Here is a 17918-nt window from a genome sequence, read left to right as displayed (position 1 = left end):
CAACATTGTAACAAATTCAATAAGGACTATAAAAATGGTCCCCGTTTAAAAAAAAAAAAAAAATCATGGTGATGGGGAGGGAAAGTATTCTGTGCCAGGAGAGAATGTGACATGTGACAGAGGCTTCTGACAGTTATGTGTCAGACTTCCATAAAATTTTGAAGTGACATTCAACGTGGCTCAGGACTTCCCTGGTGGTCCAGTGGTTAAGAATCCACCTTACAATGCAGGGGATGCTGGTTCAATCCCTGGTCGGAGAACTAAGATCCCACATGCCACAGAGAAACTAAGCCCGTGCAGCTCAACTCCTGGCTCCTCTGGATGGGGAACCCTTGTGCCAAAACTAGAGAGTCTGTGTGCTGGAATGAAAGGTCCTGCCTAATGCAGCCAAATGAGTAAGTTAAAAAATAAAGTGACATTCAAAAAAAAAAAAAAAAAAAAAGACGCGTCCTACCAGTGGAGGATGTAGAGGTGGGGAAATCAGCATCATCATAAAATACTGAGTTTAAGATGGGCTCAAGGATGCTTGTCCAAGATGGGAAATAGTGCCAACGTGTTGTAAGAACTAGAAACGAAAAGTGACCTTTAGGGACTTCCTTGGCCAGTCAGTGGCTACGACTCCCTCTCTCCAGTGCAGGGGGCCAGGGTTCGATCCCTGTTTGGGGACCTAAGATCTCATAGGCTACACTGTGTGGCCAAAAAATAAATAAAAAATTTTAAAAAAGAAAAAGTAATCTTTAAAAATTGTATCAAAATGTTTTAAAAAGATTTTTAAAGTGACATTCTAGGAATTCCTTGTAGGTCCAGTGGTTAGGACTCCGCCCTCTCATGGCCAAGGGCCCAGATTCAATCCCTGGTCACAAAGCAAGGCACAGCCCCCAAAATTAATTAATTAATTTAAAAAGGTGTCAGTCTCTGACCTGGAAAAAGTGGTTGCTCCGCAGCCTCTAGTCATGTTGAACAGGGCCATGGTCACAGTGAGGACTGGCCCGGCCCACATGGATGGAGTGCTCACAGCCCAGGGGGCTCTCACTTGCAGGGGCTCCCCAACCCTTAGCCTTTCCCATAAAACCCTTCCCTCCAGAGGTCTCCCCACAGAGGCCTAAGCTGCTCCTCAGGGAATAAATCCTCCTGCAGGTCTAACCTCCTCTAACCCACAGGGGACAGGCCTGGGTGACAAATGGGGAATGCTGCTATGCAGGGTACACACATGGCAACTTCCCCTGGCCCAGGACCCTGCCAGTCTGCTCGTCACAGGGAGCCAGTCCTGACCTCCACCAAGTCCAAACACCTTCCTCACCGCCAGACTCCAAGCCACATCCCTGGTCTCCCCTTTGGGTCCTATTGGTCACAGCCCTGTGAACCCAAAGAGTTGGTTAGCCCTCCCTTTCCAGAGCTCATGATGGTTCACTGTGCAGGTCAGCAGAGGGGGCAGAAAAGAGGGCAGAACCCAGGTCAGGGGTCAGAGCCAGGGGGTTGGGCCAGAAGACAGAAAGCTTCAGAGCCACAGTGGCCCCTCTGTGACTCCCCTCTACAGAAGGCCAGCCACCTTCACCGGCCTCCAGGTGTGTGCCCTCCTGCGATGGATCTTCTCCATTTTGGAGCTTGGTGAGTCCCTGAAGCCCTGAAGACCCCTGGGTCTGGCTCTCTGCTTCCCGATGCCAAGGTGGGAGGGAGGCGAGGCTGGGATCTCTTGACAGTGTAGGGCAGGAGGGGTTCCTTCAAGAGATAACAAAGATGTATGTTGGACAGATGGACCCGAAACCATGGAACAGGGAATGGGGTAAAGGGGGAAGCTGGGATTTAAATCTCTGCAGTCAGAGTCCTCGCACCCCTTCCCACCACCTCCAGCCAGGGGTGCCTAACTGCCTTATTCCCTGTACTCCTGAGCCAGGCTTGGATCCTAGAATTCACTACCTGGATGGGCTCTACGGAGACAGAAATACACCTTGGGCAGAAGGCCGCGGCTGTGCCTGGGTCCCCAACTGGGCCGTCTGGAGACATTTCCCGGACCACCTCCCCATCTCACTGAGGCACTGTGGAGCTCTGTGCTGGGTGGGAGCTGGGCTTCAGGGTAGACCCTTGGGACCGTGACCCAAAAAGTCCAAACTTAGAAGCCCCAAACTGGTGTGCACCCTGTGTCCCCAGCTGGTGGACACCACAGAGTTGGGTCCCTTCCACAGCTACCTCTTGGTGGAGCTTCCACCCTCTCGGAGTCCAGGTTCTTGGGGCCTTCAGCACCTTCAGCACAGAGACCAACGGCTTCTCCCACCTCGTCCCTGGCCTCCGGCCCCACCTGCTCCAGCTGCCCCATCCTGGCCATCTTCCTGTCTTCCGGGACTACATCCTGTGTGCTGGTGAGCAGGGGAGCCCTGGGTCTCAGGACCCCCAGTCCCTGTGGTGACCTCCTCCCTGCCTTCCTTCCCCTGGGGGCACCTGGTCCCAGCTCCATCTCCCAGTGCCCTCCTCCCTCTTTTCAGGAGGACTCAGACGTCAGTCTTCAGGCCTCTACCTGCACTGAGAGGTGAAGGTTCGTGTTTGGGACCTGAAATTCTGGCAGCTGGCCTTGTCCCCAGGCTGGTCCTTGACACCTGGGCCAACCGTGAACTCTGTCCCAGTTGATTCCGGGGGCCGGGAAGAGGAGTTGCAGCAGCCACCCCTCTGGCCTCTTTCTGCCCAAGCTGGGTCCCCAATCCCAGTGCAGTGAACCCCGAGGCTCACCCCTGTGCTGATGGACGGCTGAGTGTGGACTACCTGCAGCGGCTCTCCCAGCTTTCCAAAAGCACGAGACACACTATGGGATCCCCAGCCACAGGCACCTCCTCCTCAGCTAGGCGGCCCCCAGCCCTCGGTGGTTCTGTTGTAGGAAAGGGGAGCCCTTCCAGGGCCCGAAACTGCGCTCTTGTCTAACACTCAGAAATGAATTGTCCGAGGAGATGCATCTGCTGACACAGCAAGAGATTTTATTGGGAAAGGGCACCTGGGTGGAGAGCAGTAGGGTAAGGGAACCCAGGAGAACAGCTCTGCCACATGGCTTGCAGTCTCGGGTTTTATGGTGATGGGATTATTTTCCAGGTTGTCCTTGGCCAATCATTCTGACTCAGAGTCCTTCCTGGTGGTGCACGTCTTATTCAGCCAAGATGGATGCCAGAGAGGATTCTGGGAGGTGGTTGGACATGTAGTATCTCCTTTTGACCTTTCCCGAGCTCTTCCGGTGGCTTATTAGTTCCGTGTTCCTTAGCAGGACCTCCTGTCGTAAAACAACTCATGCAAATGGTTACTATGGTTCCTGGCCAGGGTGGGCGGTTTCAATCAGTGTGCTTCCCCTAACAGTTCCCTCGGTGGATGTCATGGGGACTGAAATTAAAGGTGGAAACCACCTGTGGTGTTGCTGTGTTTGTGCTTGGCTGGAATATTGACACATCTGGCTGCATCTCCCAGTGGCCTAGACACTGCCAAAGACCTGCAGGATCCACTGGCCACGCTAGAGATCACAGAGTCCCTAAAGCACCTGGGGGTGGGTCTTGGTGTCATGCCCCCAACTCCTCCCACTTGCTCCAGTGTGCTCTGGGAAGTGAAGGTTTGCTTTTGGGGCCTGAAATCCTGGCTGCCCTTTCGCAACAACACCAGCCCTGGACTCTGTCCTGATTGACCTGCTGTGCTGGTTGGTTTGATGCTGAGAAAGATTGAGGGCAGGAAGAGAAGGGGATGACAGAGGATGAGATGATTGGATGGCATCACCGACTCGATGGACAGAAGTCTGAGCAAGCTCCGGGAGTTGGTGATGGACAGGGAAGCCTGACATGCTGCAGTCCATGCAGTCACAAAGAGTCGGACACGACTCAGCAACTGAACTGAACTGGCTGGTGGGTTTGTGCTGAGCATGGATATCCGCGTGCCTCGCTGCACCCCACAGTGGCCTAGACACTCCCGGAGACCCGCAAACAGAAACGGGGTGAGGAGCCCTGCTGGCAGAAGGGCAGCACCTGAAAGTCCCCACCGCCCTGCTGCCTTCCTGCAGCCAGAAAACCCTGCAGAAACAGTGGCTGGAAGTACTGAGAACCTGCCAATACATGCTCACTTTCCTCTTCATGGGTGAGCAGAGCAGTGCCCAGGGTAACTAGGGAAAGAGGGGAGCCTAAGAATGGGGGGATACCCCTCGTCCAAGGTAAGGAGCAACGACTGCGCTTTGCTGGAGCAGCCGTGAAGAGATACCCCATGCCCAAGGTAAGAGAAACCCAAGTAAGACGGTAGGTGTTGCAAGAGGGCATCAGAAGGCAGACACACTGAAACCATACTCACAGAAAACTAGTCAATCTAATCACACTAGGACCACAGCCTTGTCTAACTCAATGAAATTAAGCCATGCACGTGGGGCAACCCAAGACGAGCAGGTCATGGTGGAGAGATCTGACAGAATGTGGTCCACTGGAGAAGGGAATGGCAAACCACTTCAGTATTCTTGCCTTGAGAACCCCATGAACAGTATGAGAAGGCAAAATGATAGGATACTGAAAGAGGAACTCCCCAGGTCAGTAGGGGCCCTATATGCTACTGGAGATCAGTGGAGAAATAACTCCAGAAAGAATGAAGGGATGGAGCCAAAGCAAAAACAATACCCAGTTGTGGGTGTGACTGGTGATAGAAGCAAGGTCCGATGCTGTAAAGACCAATATTGCATAGGAACCTGGAATGTCAGGTCTATGAATCAAGGCAAATTGGAAGTGGTCAAACAAGAGATGGCAAGAGTGAATGTCGACATTCTAGGAATCAGCGAACTAAAATGGACTGGAATGGGTGAATTTAACTCAGATGACCATTATATCTACTACTGCGGGCAGGAATCCCTCAGAAGAAATGGAGTAGCCATCATGGTCAACAAAAGAGTCCGATATGCAGTACTTGGATGCAATCTCAAAAAGGACAGAATGATCTCTGTTCGTTTCCAAGGCAAACCATTCAATATCACAGTAATCCAAGTCTATGCCCCAACCAGTAACACTGAAGAAGCTGAAGTTGAACGGTTCTATGAAGACCTACAAGACCTTTTAGAACTAACACCCAAAACAGATGTCCTTTTCATTATAGGGGACTGGAATGCAAAAGTAGGAATTCAAGAACCACCTGGAGTAACAGGCAAATTTGGCCTTGGAATATGGAATGAAGCAAGGCAAAGACTAATAGAGTTTTGCCAAGAAAATGCACTGGTCATAGCAAACACCCTCTTCCAACAACACTAGAGAAGACTCTACACATGGACATCACCAGATGGTCAACACCGAAATCAGACTGATTATATTCTTTGCAGCCAAAGATGGAGAAGCTCTATACAGTCAGCAAAAACAAGACCAGGAGCTGACTGTGGCTCAGATCATGAACTCCTTATTACCAAATTCAGACTTAAATTGAAGAAAGTAGGGGGAACCACTAGACCATTCAGGTATGACCTAAATCAAATCCCTTATGATTATACAGAGGAAGTGAGAAATAGATTTAAGGGCCTAGATCTGATAGATAGAGTGTCTGATGAACTATGGAATGAGGTTCATGACATTGTACAGGAGACAGGGATCAAGACCATTCCCATAGAAAAGAAATGCAAAAAAGCAAAATGGCTGTCTGGGGAGGCCTTACAAATAGCTGTGAAAAGAAGAGTAGCAAAAAGCAAAGGAGAAAAGGAAAGATATAAGCATCTGAATGCAGAGTTCCAAAGAATAGCAAGGAAAGATAAGAAAGCCTTCCTCAGCAATCAATGCAAAGAAATAGAGGAAAACAACAGAATGGGATAGACTAGGGATCTCTTCAAGAAAATTAGAGATACCTAGGGAACATTTCATGCAAAGATGGGCTCGATAAAGGACAGAAATGGTATGGACCTAACAGAAGCAGAAGATATCAAGAAGAGGTGGCAAGAATACACAGAAGAACTGTACAAAAAAGATCTTCATGACCAAGATAATCACGATGGTGTGATCACCGACCTAGAGCCAGACATCCTGGAATGTGAAGTCAAGTGGGCCTTAGAAAGCATCACTACGAACAAAGCTAGTGGAGGTGATGGAATTCCAGTTGAGCTATTTCAAATCCTGAAAGATGATGCTGTGAAAGTGCTGCACTCAATATGCCAGCAAATTTGGAAAACTCAGCAGTGGCCACAGGACTGGAAAAGGTCAGTTTTCATTCTGATCCCAAAGAAAGGCAATGCCAAAGAATGCTCAAACCACCACACAATTGCACTCATCTCACATGCTAGTAAAGTAATGCTCAAAATCCTCCAAGCCAGGCTTCAGCAATATGTGAACTGTGAACTTCCTGATGTTCAAGCTGGTTTTAGAAAAGGCAGAGGAACCAGAGATCAAATTGCCACCATCTTCTGGATCATGGAAAAAGCAAGAAAGTTCCAGAAAAACATCTATTTCTGCTTTATTAACTATGCCAAAGCCTTTGACTGTGTGGATCACAATAAACTGTGGGAAATTCTGAAAGAGATGGGAATACCAGACCACCTGACCTGCCTCTTGTGAAATCTGTATGCAGGTCAGGAAGCAACTGTTAGAACTGGACATGGAACAACAGACTGGTTCCAAATAGGAAAAGGAGTATGTCAAGGCTGTATATTGTCACCCTGCTTATTTAACTTATATGCAGAGTATATCATGAGAAACGCTGGACTGGAAGAAACACAAGCTGGAATCAAGATTGCCAGGAGAGATATCAATAACCTCAGATATGCGGATGACACCACCCTTATGGCAGAAAGTGAAGAGGAACTAAAAAGCCTCTCAATGAAAGTGAAAGTGGAGAGTGAAAAAGTTGGCTTAAAGCTCAACATTCAGAAAACGAAGATCATGGCATCCGGTCCCACCACTTCATGGGAAATAGATTGGGGAACAGTAGAAACAGTGTCAGACTTTATTTTTTGGGGGCTCCAAAATCACTGCAGATGGTGATTGCAGCCATGAAATTAAAAGAGGCTTACTCCTTGGAAGGAAAGTTATGTCCAACCTAGATAGCATATTCAAAAGCAGAGACATTACTTTGCCAACAAAGGTCCATCTAGTCAAGGCTATGGTTTTTCCTGTGGTCATGTATGGATGTGAGAGTTGGACTGTGAAGAAAGCTGAGCTCCGAAGAATTGATGCTTTTGAACTGTGGTGTTGGGAGAAGACTCTTGAGAGTCCCTTGGACTGCAAGGAGATCCATCCAGTCCATTCTGAAGGAGATCAGCCCTGGGATTTCTTTGGAAGGAATGATGCTAAAGCTGAAACTCCAGTACTTTGGCCACCTCATGCGAAGAGTTGACTCATTGGGAAAGACTCTGATGCTGGGAGGGATTGGGGGCAGGAGGAAAAGGGGACGACAGAGGGTGAGATGGCTGGATGGCATCACTGACTTGATGAATGTGAGTCTGAGTGAACTCCGGGAGTTGGTGATGGACAGGGAGGCCTGGCGTGCTGCGATTCATGGGGTCTCAAAGAGTCGGACACGACTGAGTGACTGAACTGAACTGAACTGAAGGGATTATTTTCCCATTAAGGTAACAGGCCACCCTCCACCTTCTGCTTCTTCTCTGTCCCTTATCTGCCCCTCCCCAGGCTGAGTCTGAGCCCTGGCTGCCTAAGTTCAGGCAACAGGTCAGGCAGTGGGATGGTGATCCAGAGTGTAGCCCTTGTGCCCTGACACCCTAGTAGGACCTTGAACTCTCACATCTGTTGGTGGGGAGGGAGGTCTTTTCAGCTGGTATCTTGCCCTCTCTGCTTTCTTCCCCTCATTCTGCCCACCTCCCCTCCCATGGCCGGTGAAAACGGCAGAGCTGCCCCAAGACCACAATTACCTGCTGGTCACTCACCTGCATGTGCTTCGGACACTTTTGTAACTTCACGACTGAGAGCACTGGCTTCTCCCAGCAGTTCCCCAGGCTTTGGCCCTAGACCACCGGTCTGAACGACCTCTTCTACCTTCCAGTGTATCGAGACTACTTTTTGTCCTATGGTAAGTCTTGTCTGTGGTGGCTCAGAAGGTAAAGCATCTGCCTACAACGTGGGAGACCTGGGTTCAATCCCTGGGTCCGGAAGATCTCCAGGAGAAGGAAATGGCAACCCACTCCAAATCCCATGGGCAGAGGAACCTGGTGAGCTACAGTCCATGGGGTTGCAAGAGTCAGACACGACTGACAGACTTCACTTTTCTTTCAAGTCTTGACCTGAGGCGGAGGAGGGGCCCCCCCACTCCTGCCAGAGTGGCCCCCAACACGCCACCCAGCCCCGGGACCTGACTTGAACATTGGCCAGGCTCACAGTGTGGGTCAGTGACTGGTTTGGAAGTGAGCGTTCCACCTCCTTGATGGGAGAGGTGCTGTGGGGCACAGGCACAGAAGCACAGGAATATGGAGTTTGGAAGGAAAGGGGTGGAGAGCTCATACTTCCTGTGCTAAAGGGCAGGGTGAGGGATTAGGGAGCCAAGTAGCGGGTACTGACTGTCCCTGCACGCATTCTAGTCCACAGGAGTATGTTCTGTGAACCACCAGAGCCTGGATTTTATTCTGCCCACTCCCAGCTCAGCCAGGCTGTGGTCATCGTGATCGGGGGAGCCCACAAGGCCCTGCATGCCATCCCAGGGGAGCACTGACTCACTCTCCGGAATCGTAAAGGCTTTGTCCGCCTGGCACTGAGGCACAGGTAAGCGGGGGCCCAGCCAGGAATGCGTTCAATGGTCAGAACCTCACAGTGTGTCTGGGGATCTACATTCTATCCCTACACACCGGCCCCCTGGAGGTGGGCTGTGTGTTCCCAGAGCTTCCACCGTGCCCACCTCTAGAGGGCGCTCCTGGCAGACCTTGGGTGTTTCCTCTGTGCCCAGCCCTGGTGCCCATTCCCCAGGCTTCCTCCCACACAGAGACACAGACAGGATCACAGTGCGAATCGCTGGACCCTGGGACTCAGACACCCTTGGTTCACAATCTTTTACGACACCGTCTCACGGACAAGAACTTGCAAACTTCTTTTTAAAAAAAAACCCCATCTATTATTTATGTGTTTATTTTGGCTGTGCTGGGTCTTCGTTGCCGTGTGGGCTTTCTCCAGTTTCAGTGACTGGGGTCTAGTCTCCAGCTGTGGTACGCGGGATCTCCTTGTGGTGGCTTCCCTTGTTGCAGAGCACAGGCTCTAGGCTCACTGGCTCAGTTGAGTACACTGACTTGGTTGCCCTGCCGGATGTGGGATCTTCGGTGACCGGCGATCAAACCCCTGTGCCCTGCATTGGCAGGTGGATTCTTAACCACTGGACAACCACGAGGGCCCCACGCTTCTTTACTTGTGATACAGGGTTAACACCCACCTTTCCACCATATGGTGGTTGGTGACTGTGCAGAAAAATGTATAGAGGATGGCCCAGTACACACTCGTTTCTCAAGAAACATAAGTCCCTTCTCCCAGAGAGTTCTTTGTAGCTACTGTCATTCGCTTCAAATGGTCTTGGGAGGTGGTATCTTGTTGGGGAGAATGTGGGGGCACTCCTAGAGCCCCTGACCTGACCAGCCCTCTGCTCCCTTGCACTGCCCCCTGCCCCCTTGCACTGCCCCCTGCCCCCCAACCAAGAGCCTCGCTGATGCCCATGTATTCCTTTGGGGAGAATGATGTCTTCAGAGTTAAGGCTTTTGCCCCAGACTCCTGGTTCCAGATCACCTTCAAGAAGCTCGTGGGCATTTCTCCTTGCATCTTCTGGGGCCGTGGTCTCTTCTCAGCCAAGTCCTGGGGCCTGATGCCCTTGGCCAGACCCATCACTACTGTGGGTAAGTGCCCATGTCCAGGGAAGAAGGCCTCTATGAACTATGTGGGCAACCAAGGCCCCTCCCCTGACCTGTGTCCCCCTGTCCCTGCAGTGGGCCGCCCCATCCCGGTGCCCCAGTGCCCACAGCCCACCGAGGAGCAGGTGGACCACTATCACACGCTATACATGAAGGTTCTGGAGCAACTGTTGGAGGAGCACAAGGAGAGATGTGGCCTCCCGGCTTCTACTCACCTCACCTTCATCTAGCCCTGGCCTCACCCCTCCCCACCTCACACCACCACTCCCACCAGCCCCTGATCCCAGTGCCTGAGACCCCCACCTACTGCCATGCTACTGTGCCAATAAAAGCTAAAGTTCTCCCACACTACCATTTCCTAGAAATGGATGTCAGCCGAGCTTAGACTCCCGCTTCGGGTGTAACCAATGCCACGTATATTCCAGCCCATCCTAGTGGGTATGGACTTGCTGCCTTAAACTGAGTATCACAACCTTGAATTCTCCTCCCAGAGAGACTTAATTCTGCTGCATGAGCTTGCATAAGTCTCTTCCCTTGGCTAGGTCACTTCTCCCACTGTAAATACAGGCAAGTGCTTAGCTAAGAGCTGTAGGGTTTGCCTCTTGAGAAATCTGTATGCAGGTCAGGAAGCAACTGTTAGAACTGGACGTGGAACAACAGACTGGTTCCAATAGGAAAAGGAGTACGTCAAGGTTGTATACTGTCACCCTGCTTATTTAACTTATATGCAGAGTACATCATGAGAAACGCTGGACTTGAAGAAACACAAGCTGGAATCAAGATTGCCAGGAGAGATATCAATAACCTCAGATATGCGGATGACACCACCCTTATGGCAGAAAGTGAAGAAGAACTAAAAAGCCTCTCAATGAAAGTGAAAGTGGAGAGTGAAAAAGTTGGCTTAAAGCTCAACATTCAGAAAACAAAGATCATGGCATCCGGGCCTATCACTTCATGGCAAATAGATGGGGAAACAGTGGAAACAGTATCAGACTTTATTTTTGGGGGGCTCCAAAATCACTGCAGATGGTGACTGCAGCCATGAAATTAAAAGATGCTTGATCCTTGGACGGGAAGTTATGAGAAACCTAGATAGCATATTCAAAAGCAGAGACATTAGTTTGCCAACAAAGGTCCATCTAGTCAAGGCTATGGTTTTTCCTGTGGTCATGTATGGATGTGAGAGTTGGACTGTGAAGAAGGCTGAGCTCCGAAGAATTGATGCTTTTGAACTGTGGTGTTGGAGAAGACTCTTGAGAGTCCCTTGGACTGCAAGGAGATCCATCCAGTCCATTCTGAAGGAGATCAGCCCTGGGATTTCTTTGGAAGGAATGATGCTAAAGCTGAAACTCCAGTACTTTGGCCACCTCATGCGAAGAGTTGACTCATTGGAAAAGACTGTGATGCTGGGAGGGATTGGGGGCAAGAGGAGAAGGGGACGACAGAGGATGAGATAGCTGGATGGCACCACTGACTCGATGGATGTAAGTCTGAGTGAACTCCGGGAGTTGGTGATGGACAGGGAGGCCTGGCGTGCTGCGATTCATGGGGTCGCAAAGAGTCGGACACGACTGAGTGACTGATCTGATCTGATCTGATCTGCACATCCTCTACCCTACAGGGCCAGGCTCCAGGGTTAAACGGGGAGCCCTGCTAGTCAGGGTACCACCCACATGGCAAGCCCCACTGGCCCAGACCTCTGGCCTTGGGTGAGCCCAGGGACCAGCTGGAGTCAATGCCCAGATCCCAGATCAGATCGTTGAGCTTGCAGATATGCAATCAGAAGGGATGTGTCAAGTTGGCACTGGAACACCGGTGAGGAACCCGGGAGGTAGCAGGGGGTTGGGGGGGATGGTTGGTAGCTGGGCCTGGCCTCTGGGGCAAGGCGGCTGGGGAGGAGCCCCGCTTCCAGGACCCCGGAATCAGGTGTCCCCTGTGCCCCCACAGCCTCCCCGGTGCCAGTCTTCTCTTTGGGGGAGAATGAGGCCCTCCACAGTTTCTGAACCCACCGGGGTTCTGGGTGGAAAGACACAGGAAACATTGGGCAGCTGCTGAGAGTGGCTCTACGAATGTTCCAGGCCCCAGGGCCTTCTCCTGCCCTTCCACACCTGAAACCTCTGCCTACTCTGCCCCCAGGCTCCTCAGCCAGCTCCCTGCTCCCAGGCTCAAGGCCCCCGCAAGGTTGGGAGGTGAAGGTCCCAGGTTGGGGCCTGAATACTCGGTGCCAGTCCCGCCCCCAGGCTGGCATTTGGCCAACCCGCCAGCCCTGAACTCTGTCCCACTGGATCCCTTTAGAGGGAAGGGGACGTCAAAACATCTCAGCGATCCCCCGTCTTGATCCTCTTCTGCCCACAGTGGGGGCTCCCATCCGGGTACAACTGTGTGGGCTGTGGGGGCGAAAGGGGTACTTCAGCACATGCGCATGCGCACGCGCTGCTCTCGGTCTTCGGTCAGTTGAGCAGCTCTCGCAGCTGTTCCAAGGTCAGACCCTTTGCTACCGGGTCCCCGCCCACAGGCACCTCCTCTTCATCTAGTTGGCCTCAGGCCCCTGGAGGAGTGTGGCTGGCGACTGAAATTCAACCTGGGAATAAACTTGTGTGTTGGTGTGTTTGTCCTGGGGGTTGACATACCGGCTCTAATTAACACCTCCGAGTGGCCTAGACACTCCTAGACTCACAAACACTAGGGCGCACTCATCCAGGAACAGCGAGATCACATAGTCAGGGCTGGGACCCAGTGGGTGGGCTCTCTGGCTTCTTCTGCAACTCCTGCCCACAATGATTTCTAATGCACTGAGGGCTGGGCCTCCACGGCACGCCCCCTAGGCCATCTCCCAGTCGCAAGAAGGGACCAGCCCAGACCAACCCACTGGAGTTCATGATAAGTGAGAGCAGACTGGAGACCTCTGGGGCTCTGATGAGAGAGTCTCCCCATGCACACAGCCCCCTACAAGCGATCCTGGGAGGCTCCAAGCGCTTGGCCACTCAGACCAGAAAGATTTCCTGCGCTCCAACCAAAGCCTTCATCACATTTTTCCTGGTTCGGGAGCCCTGCTAGCTGAAGGGGAGCACCTGGAAATCTCCACGACCCTACCACCCACCCCCAGAATGAAAACCTTAAAGAAACAGTGGTTAGAAATACTGAGCACCTACCAATACGTGCTCTGTTTCTGCTTCCTGGGTAAGGGGAGCCAGGCAGGGGTCCAACTGGGAAGGTGGGAAAAGGGGAGGGTGGAGGGTGGAAGCAATGGCACCCCACTCCGGTACTCTTGCCTGGAAAATCCCATGGATGGAGGAGCCTGGTGGGCTGCAGTCCATGGGGTCGCTAAGAGTCGGACACAACCGAGCGACCTCCCTTTTACTTTTCACTTTCATGCATTGGAGATGGAAATGGCAACCCACTCCAGTGTTCTTGCCTGGAGAATCCCAGGGATGGGGGGGCTGCAGTCTATGGGGTCGCACAGACTCGGACATGTCTGAAGCGACTTAGCAGCAGCAGCAGCAGAGGGAGGAAGACTGGAGCCCTCCCTACTGGACCACCAAGGCAAAGGGAGGGACATGAAGTCTGAGTCCTGTCCCACTCTTCCCGACCCCATGGACTGTAGTCTACAAGGCTCCTCTGTCCATAGGATTTTCCAGGCAAGAATACTGGAGTGGGCTGCCATTTCCTTCTCCAGGGGAATCTTCCCGAATCAAGGATTGAACCTGGGTCTCCTGCATTGCAGACAGATGCTTTACCGTCTGAGCCACTAGGGAAGCCCAGGGCAAAGGGAGGGACGTGTCAAAGTATAGCAGGGAGACAGGCAACGATCTCACTGATGAGGGGAGAGGGGAGAAGTCACTGCGTTTTCACAATCTAACTCGTTTTCCTTTCTCATCGTTCCCCAGGCTTTTTCTTTTCCCTTGTTGGCTTCTTCCTCCTCTTCACCTCTCTCTGGTATCTCCCTGTTCTCTACTTGGTATGGTTATTCCTGGACTGGGACACACCCCAGAAAGGTGAGTGTTAAATAAGGGCAGGAAGAGAAGGGGGTGACAGAGGACGAGATGGTTGGATGGCATCATGGACTCAATGGACACGAGTGTGAGCAAGCTCTGGGAACTAGTGAAGGACAGGGAAGGCTGGCATGCTGCAGTCCTTGGGGTCACAGAGAGTCAGACACAACTTAGCAGCTAAACAACAAAAACAAGGGCCCGGGTAGAAGGAGGTGATAAATGGTGTCTGTAGTGATTCTTCCCCCCTTATCTCTCTGCCCAAGGTGGAAGGCGAAATCAGTGGTTGAGGAACTGCACTGTGTGGAAACACCTGATTGATTATTTCCCCATTAAGGTAACAGGTCACCCTCCAAGGGATGCTCCACTCCTCCCACTCCCTTACCTCCCACCTCCTCTCTCCTCCCCATGATGGCTTCTCACCTCTGGCTGCTTAAGTTCAGGTAACGGGGCAGGGGGTGGGATGGTGTTCCAGAGTGGATCCTGGTGCCTTTGACCCCATCTTATCCTGAACTCTCAAGATCTTGGTGGGGAGGGAAGCCCTTTCAGCTAGGGGCCTGCCCTTTCTGCTTTCTTTCCTTCATCCTGCCCCCTCCCACCACAGCTGGTGAAAACAGCAGAGCTGCCCCCAGACAGGAACTACGTGCTAGCGTCCCACCCACATGGGGTCGTAGCCGTCGGAAGCATCTGTAACTTCGCCACGGAGGGCACTGGCTGCTCGCAGCTGTTCCCAGGGCTTCGGTTCTCAGTGGCCATGTTGAATTGTCTCTTGTACATGCCAGGCCATCGAGAGTACTTTCTGTCCTGTGGTGAGTTTGAGTTGAGTGACAGAGGGTGACCCCACCCCAATCCTGCCAGAGTGACCCCCAGTCACCACCCACCCCAGGCACTTGGCTGGAATTGGCCAGGTTCACAATGGGGGTCAGGAGGTGGCTTGGCCCGAGTGTCCTGCATCCATGCTGGGAGAGGCACTGTAGGACACGTGGACAGGGGCACAGGGGTAGGGAATTTGGCGAGAATGGGATGATGTCTAATACTCAGTGTGCTTAAGGGAGAGGTGAGGGACTATCGGGCCCATGAGGGGGTACTAACTGTTCCTGAACCTCCTCATGCCCACAGGAACATGTTCTGTGAACCGTCAGAGCCTGGATTATGTTCTATCTCAACCACAGCTCGGCAGGGCTGTGGTCATCGTGGTCGGAGGGGCCAATGAGGCCCTGTATGCCGTCCCAGGGGAGCACTGCCTCACTCTCCGGAATCGTAAAGGCTTCGTCCGCCTGGCACTGAGGCACGGGTGAGCGGGGGCCCAGCCAGGGCTGCCGTCAATGGTCAGAACCTCACAGTGTCTGGTCGTCTGCCCTCCATCTGTGCACACCCGCCCCCTGGAGGTGGGCTGTGTGTCCCCAGAGCTTCCACCGTGACCACCTCTAGAGGGCGCTCTAGGCAGACTTTGGGTGTTTGCTCTGTGTCCAGCCCTGGTGCCCATTCCCCAGGCTTCCTCCCACGCAGAGAGACAGACAGGATCACAGTGCGAAGCGCTGGACCCTGGGGGCTCGTATGCCCTCGGCTCACATTCTTTTATGATGCCCTCTCACAGGCAAGACCTTGCACACCTCTTGTGAAACAGCTAACGCCCGCCTTGCCACCACACTGTAGTTGAGACTGTGTGAGAAAATGTATATAGGAAGGTCCAGGACACATTGGTCTTAAGAAAGAAAATCCCTTCATCCAGATCTTTCTTGTAGAACCATCCTTTGCTCCTAATGCCTAGGAAGGTGGTAACCTGTGGGGGAGGAATTTGGGAGTGCTTCTCGAGCCCCTGATGTGCCCAGCCATTTTCTCTCTTGCCCCTCCCTTCCCAGCGCCTCCCTGGTGCCCGTGTACTCCTTTGGGGAGAATGACATCTTCAGAGTTAAGGTTTTTGCCCCAGACTCCTGGCAGCGTCTGTTCCAGGTCACCATCAAGAGGCTCCTGAGCTTCTCTCCTTGCATCTTCTGGGGCCATGGTCTCTTCTCAGCCAAGTCCTGGGGCCTGGTGCCCCTCGCCAGACCCATCACCACTGTGGGTGAGTGCCCTTGTCCAGGGAAGAAGGCCGCTATCTGCTGTGCGTGCAGCCGAGGCCCCTCCCCGACCTGTGTCCCTCTGTCCCTGCAGTGGGCCACCCCATCCCAGTGCCCCAGTGTCCACAGCCCACCGAGGAGCAGGTGGACCACTATCACACGCTGTACATGAAGGCTCTGGAGCAACTGTTTGAGGAGCACAAGGAGAGCTGCGGCCTCCCGGCTTCTACTCACCTCACCTTCATCTAGGCCTGGCCTCACCCCTCGCCACCTCCCAGCTTGCCCCCCACCTCCAGTCCCTGATCCCAGTGCCTGAGACCCCCCACCTACTGCCGTGCTACTGTACCAATAAAAGTAAGTTCTCTCGCCACTGCTTGATAGAATCTCTCTCTTCAAGCAAATTTGCCCACGTGTGTTCCACTACCACACTAATCGACAGAGACTTGCCACCTTAGACTGAGAGCAGGGCCCTGAATTCTCGTCCCAGATATTAAATTCTGCTCTATCAGCCTCCGTCTAATCTCTTCCCTTGGCTGGGGCCTTTCTCCCTCTATAAATAAAGGCATCTGCTTAGCTGAGAAACATAGGGCATCAGAACGGTTTCAGGGAGGATAGATCCCAATGGGCTAGGCTTTCAAGTGGGGACAGGTATAGGTAAGCTACCATAGGGTAGCTGGGGAAATACTGTGAACAAAGGCTGACAAGGGTCAAGGGTACCTGAAGTAGGGCGATTTCGATTGACCTCTTGTGATAGAAAAGAAAGAGTTTCCTATCTGCATCTCCTCCACTCCTTCCTGTTCCCTTGGGGCTGGGAGATCACGTGATGCAGGGATTTATTTTACCATATGAAGCCCTACTGCAAGCCCAGCATTAGGTCCACAGGAACTTCATTCACTGGGTGAGAAAGACTCTTCTCAAAATTGCCTTATTAACATCAAAAAATTTAAAAGAGTTTGGGAAAATAAGAGCCAATGAATGTATCACCATCATGTCCATCACCACCATCATCATCAGGCCATGGCATCAGTGAAGTACCAAGGATCTGCTGAAACATTGGGAGGGAACTTGTGTGGTCATAGCATCCTTTGACTTACATGCCTCTTATTTGCTATCTTGACTCACGTCCCTCCTACTAGCTGACTATCTTTGTGCCTGTGTCCATGACTGAAATGAGAAGCACCTTTTGCAAAGTAACTGAGTACAAATCGATTTGCTCTCCACCATGCTAGAAATTTTATTCAGTAGAAGAATTTTCTCTATCCAAGTGAAAAGTCTTAGCAGTCTCATGAATTCCTTGGGTCGTTCTCAGGTGACAAGTTCTACATTCACTTAACATTCATGTCTAGAAATGTTCAGGTGGGTTAGCAATCAACACATGCATCTGCGTCTGAGGGTAGGAATTCCCTGGTAACTCAGGTGCTAAAGGCATCCCTGGTGGCTGAGATGTAAATAATCAACCTGGCATGCTGGAGACCCAGGTTCAATCCCTGGATCAGGAAGATCCTCTGTTGAAGGGCATAGCAACCCAGTGCAGTATTCTTGCCTGGAGAATCCCAAGGACAGTGGAACCCGGCTGGTTAGAGTAAAGTCCATGGGATTGCAAATGGTCGGACCCGACTGAGCAACTTTCACTTCTTCAGCTGGTAAAGAATGCACTAGCAATGCAGGAGAGTCCAGTTCGATCCCTGGGTCGGGAAGATCCTGTAGAGAACGGAAAGGCTACCCACTCCCGTATTCTGGTCTGGAGAATTCCATGGACACAGGGGCCTGGCAGGCTACAGCCCATGGGGTTCCAAAGAGTCGGACACAACTGAATGACTTTCACTCACAACAAGAGGGAGCTAGCTGCACCCAGGGAAGGGCAGAGGCGGAGGTGTAGCCACTGATGACAGTGGCCCTGCCAATGTTCCACGTGCTCTGTATCCTCCTGCTGCTGATCCTCACGCTTATCCACACTGACGATGAGACCGGCATCTACCTGCTCTGTCCCCAACTCCACTGCAGGCTCAGGCCCCGGCATGGTCAGGCTTGGGAGTCCCAGGACGGGACCTGAACACTTGGTTG

General features: G+C 52.2%; 2 protein-coding genes across 3 annotated transcripts; both read left to right on the top strand.

Moving 5' to 3' along the window:
- The first annotated feature begins 8416 nt into the window (after positions 1 to 8416).
- Positions 8417 to 10446, top strand: LOC112581855 (2-acylglycerol O-acyltransferase 3-like). The gene has a single exon (XM_044935738.2). It carries the CDS (start codon positions 9607 to 9609, stop codon positions 10033 to 10035), a length of 429 nt encoding a protein of 142 aa, XP_044791673.1. The 5' UTR covers positions 8417 to 9606; the 3' UTR covers positions 10036 to 10446.
- A 1872-nt stretch (positions 10447 to 12318) lies between these two features.
- Positions 12319 to 16224, top strand: LOC112577784 (2-acylglycerol O-acyltransferase 3). 2 transcript variants are annotated; one of them, XM_025275433.3, is made up of 7 exons: positions 12360 to 12985; positions 13693 to 13800; positions 14061 to 14131; positions 14399 to 14603; positions 14914 to 15088; positions 15657 to 15859; positions 15949 to 16224. In XM_025275433.3, exons 1-7 carry the CDS (start codon positions 12913 to 12915, stop codon positions 16101 to 16103), a joined length of 990 nt encoding a protein of 329 aa, XP_025131218.3. In that variant the 5' UTR covers positions 12360 to 12912; the 3' UTR covers positions 16104 to 16224. The 2 variants fall into 2 exon arrangements, with proteins under 2 accessions (XP_044791861.2, XP_025131218.3); XM_044935926.2 differs by lacking the exon at positions 13693 to 13800 and having other exon boundaries at positions 12319 to 12985.
- The last annotated feature ends 1694 nt before the right edge of the window (positions 16225 to 17918 follow it).

Source organism: Bubalus bubalis, chromosome 24 (assembly GCF_019923935.1).
Source record: "Bubalus bubalis isolate 160015118507 breed Murrah chromosome 24, NDDB_SH_1, whole genome shotgun sequence".
Classification (NCBI taxonomy): domain Eukaryota; kingdom Metazoa; phylum Chordata; class Mammalia; order Artiodactyla; family Bovidae; genus Bubalus; species Bubalus bubalis.
Note: the sequence above shows the minus strand (reverse complement) of the source record. Positions and strands in the feature narration are given on the sequence as shown.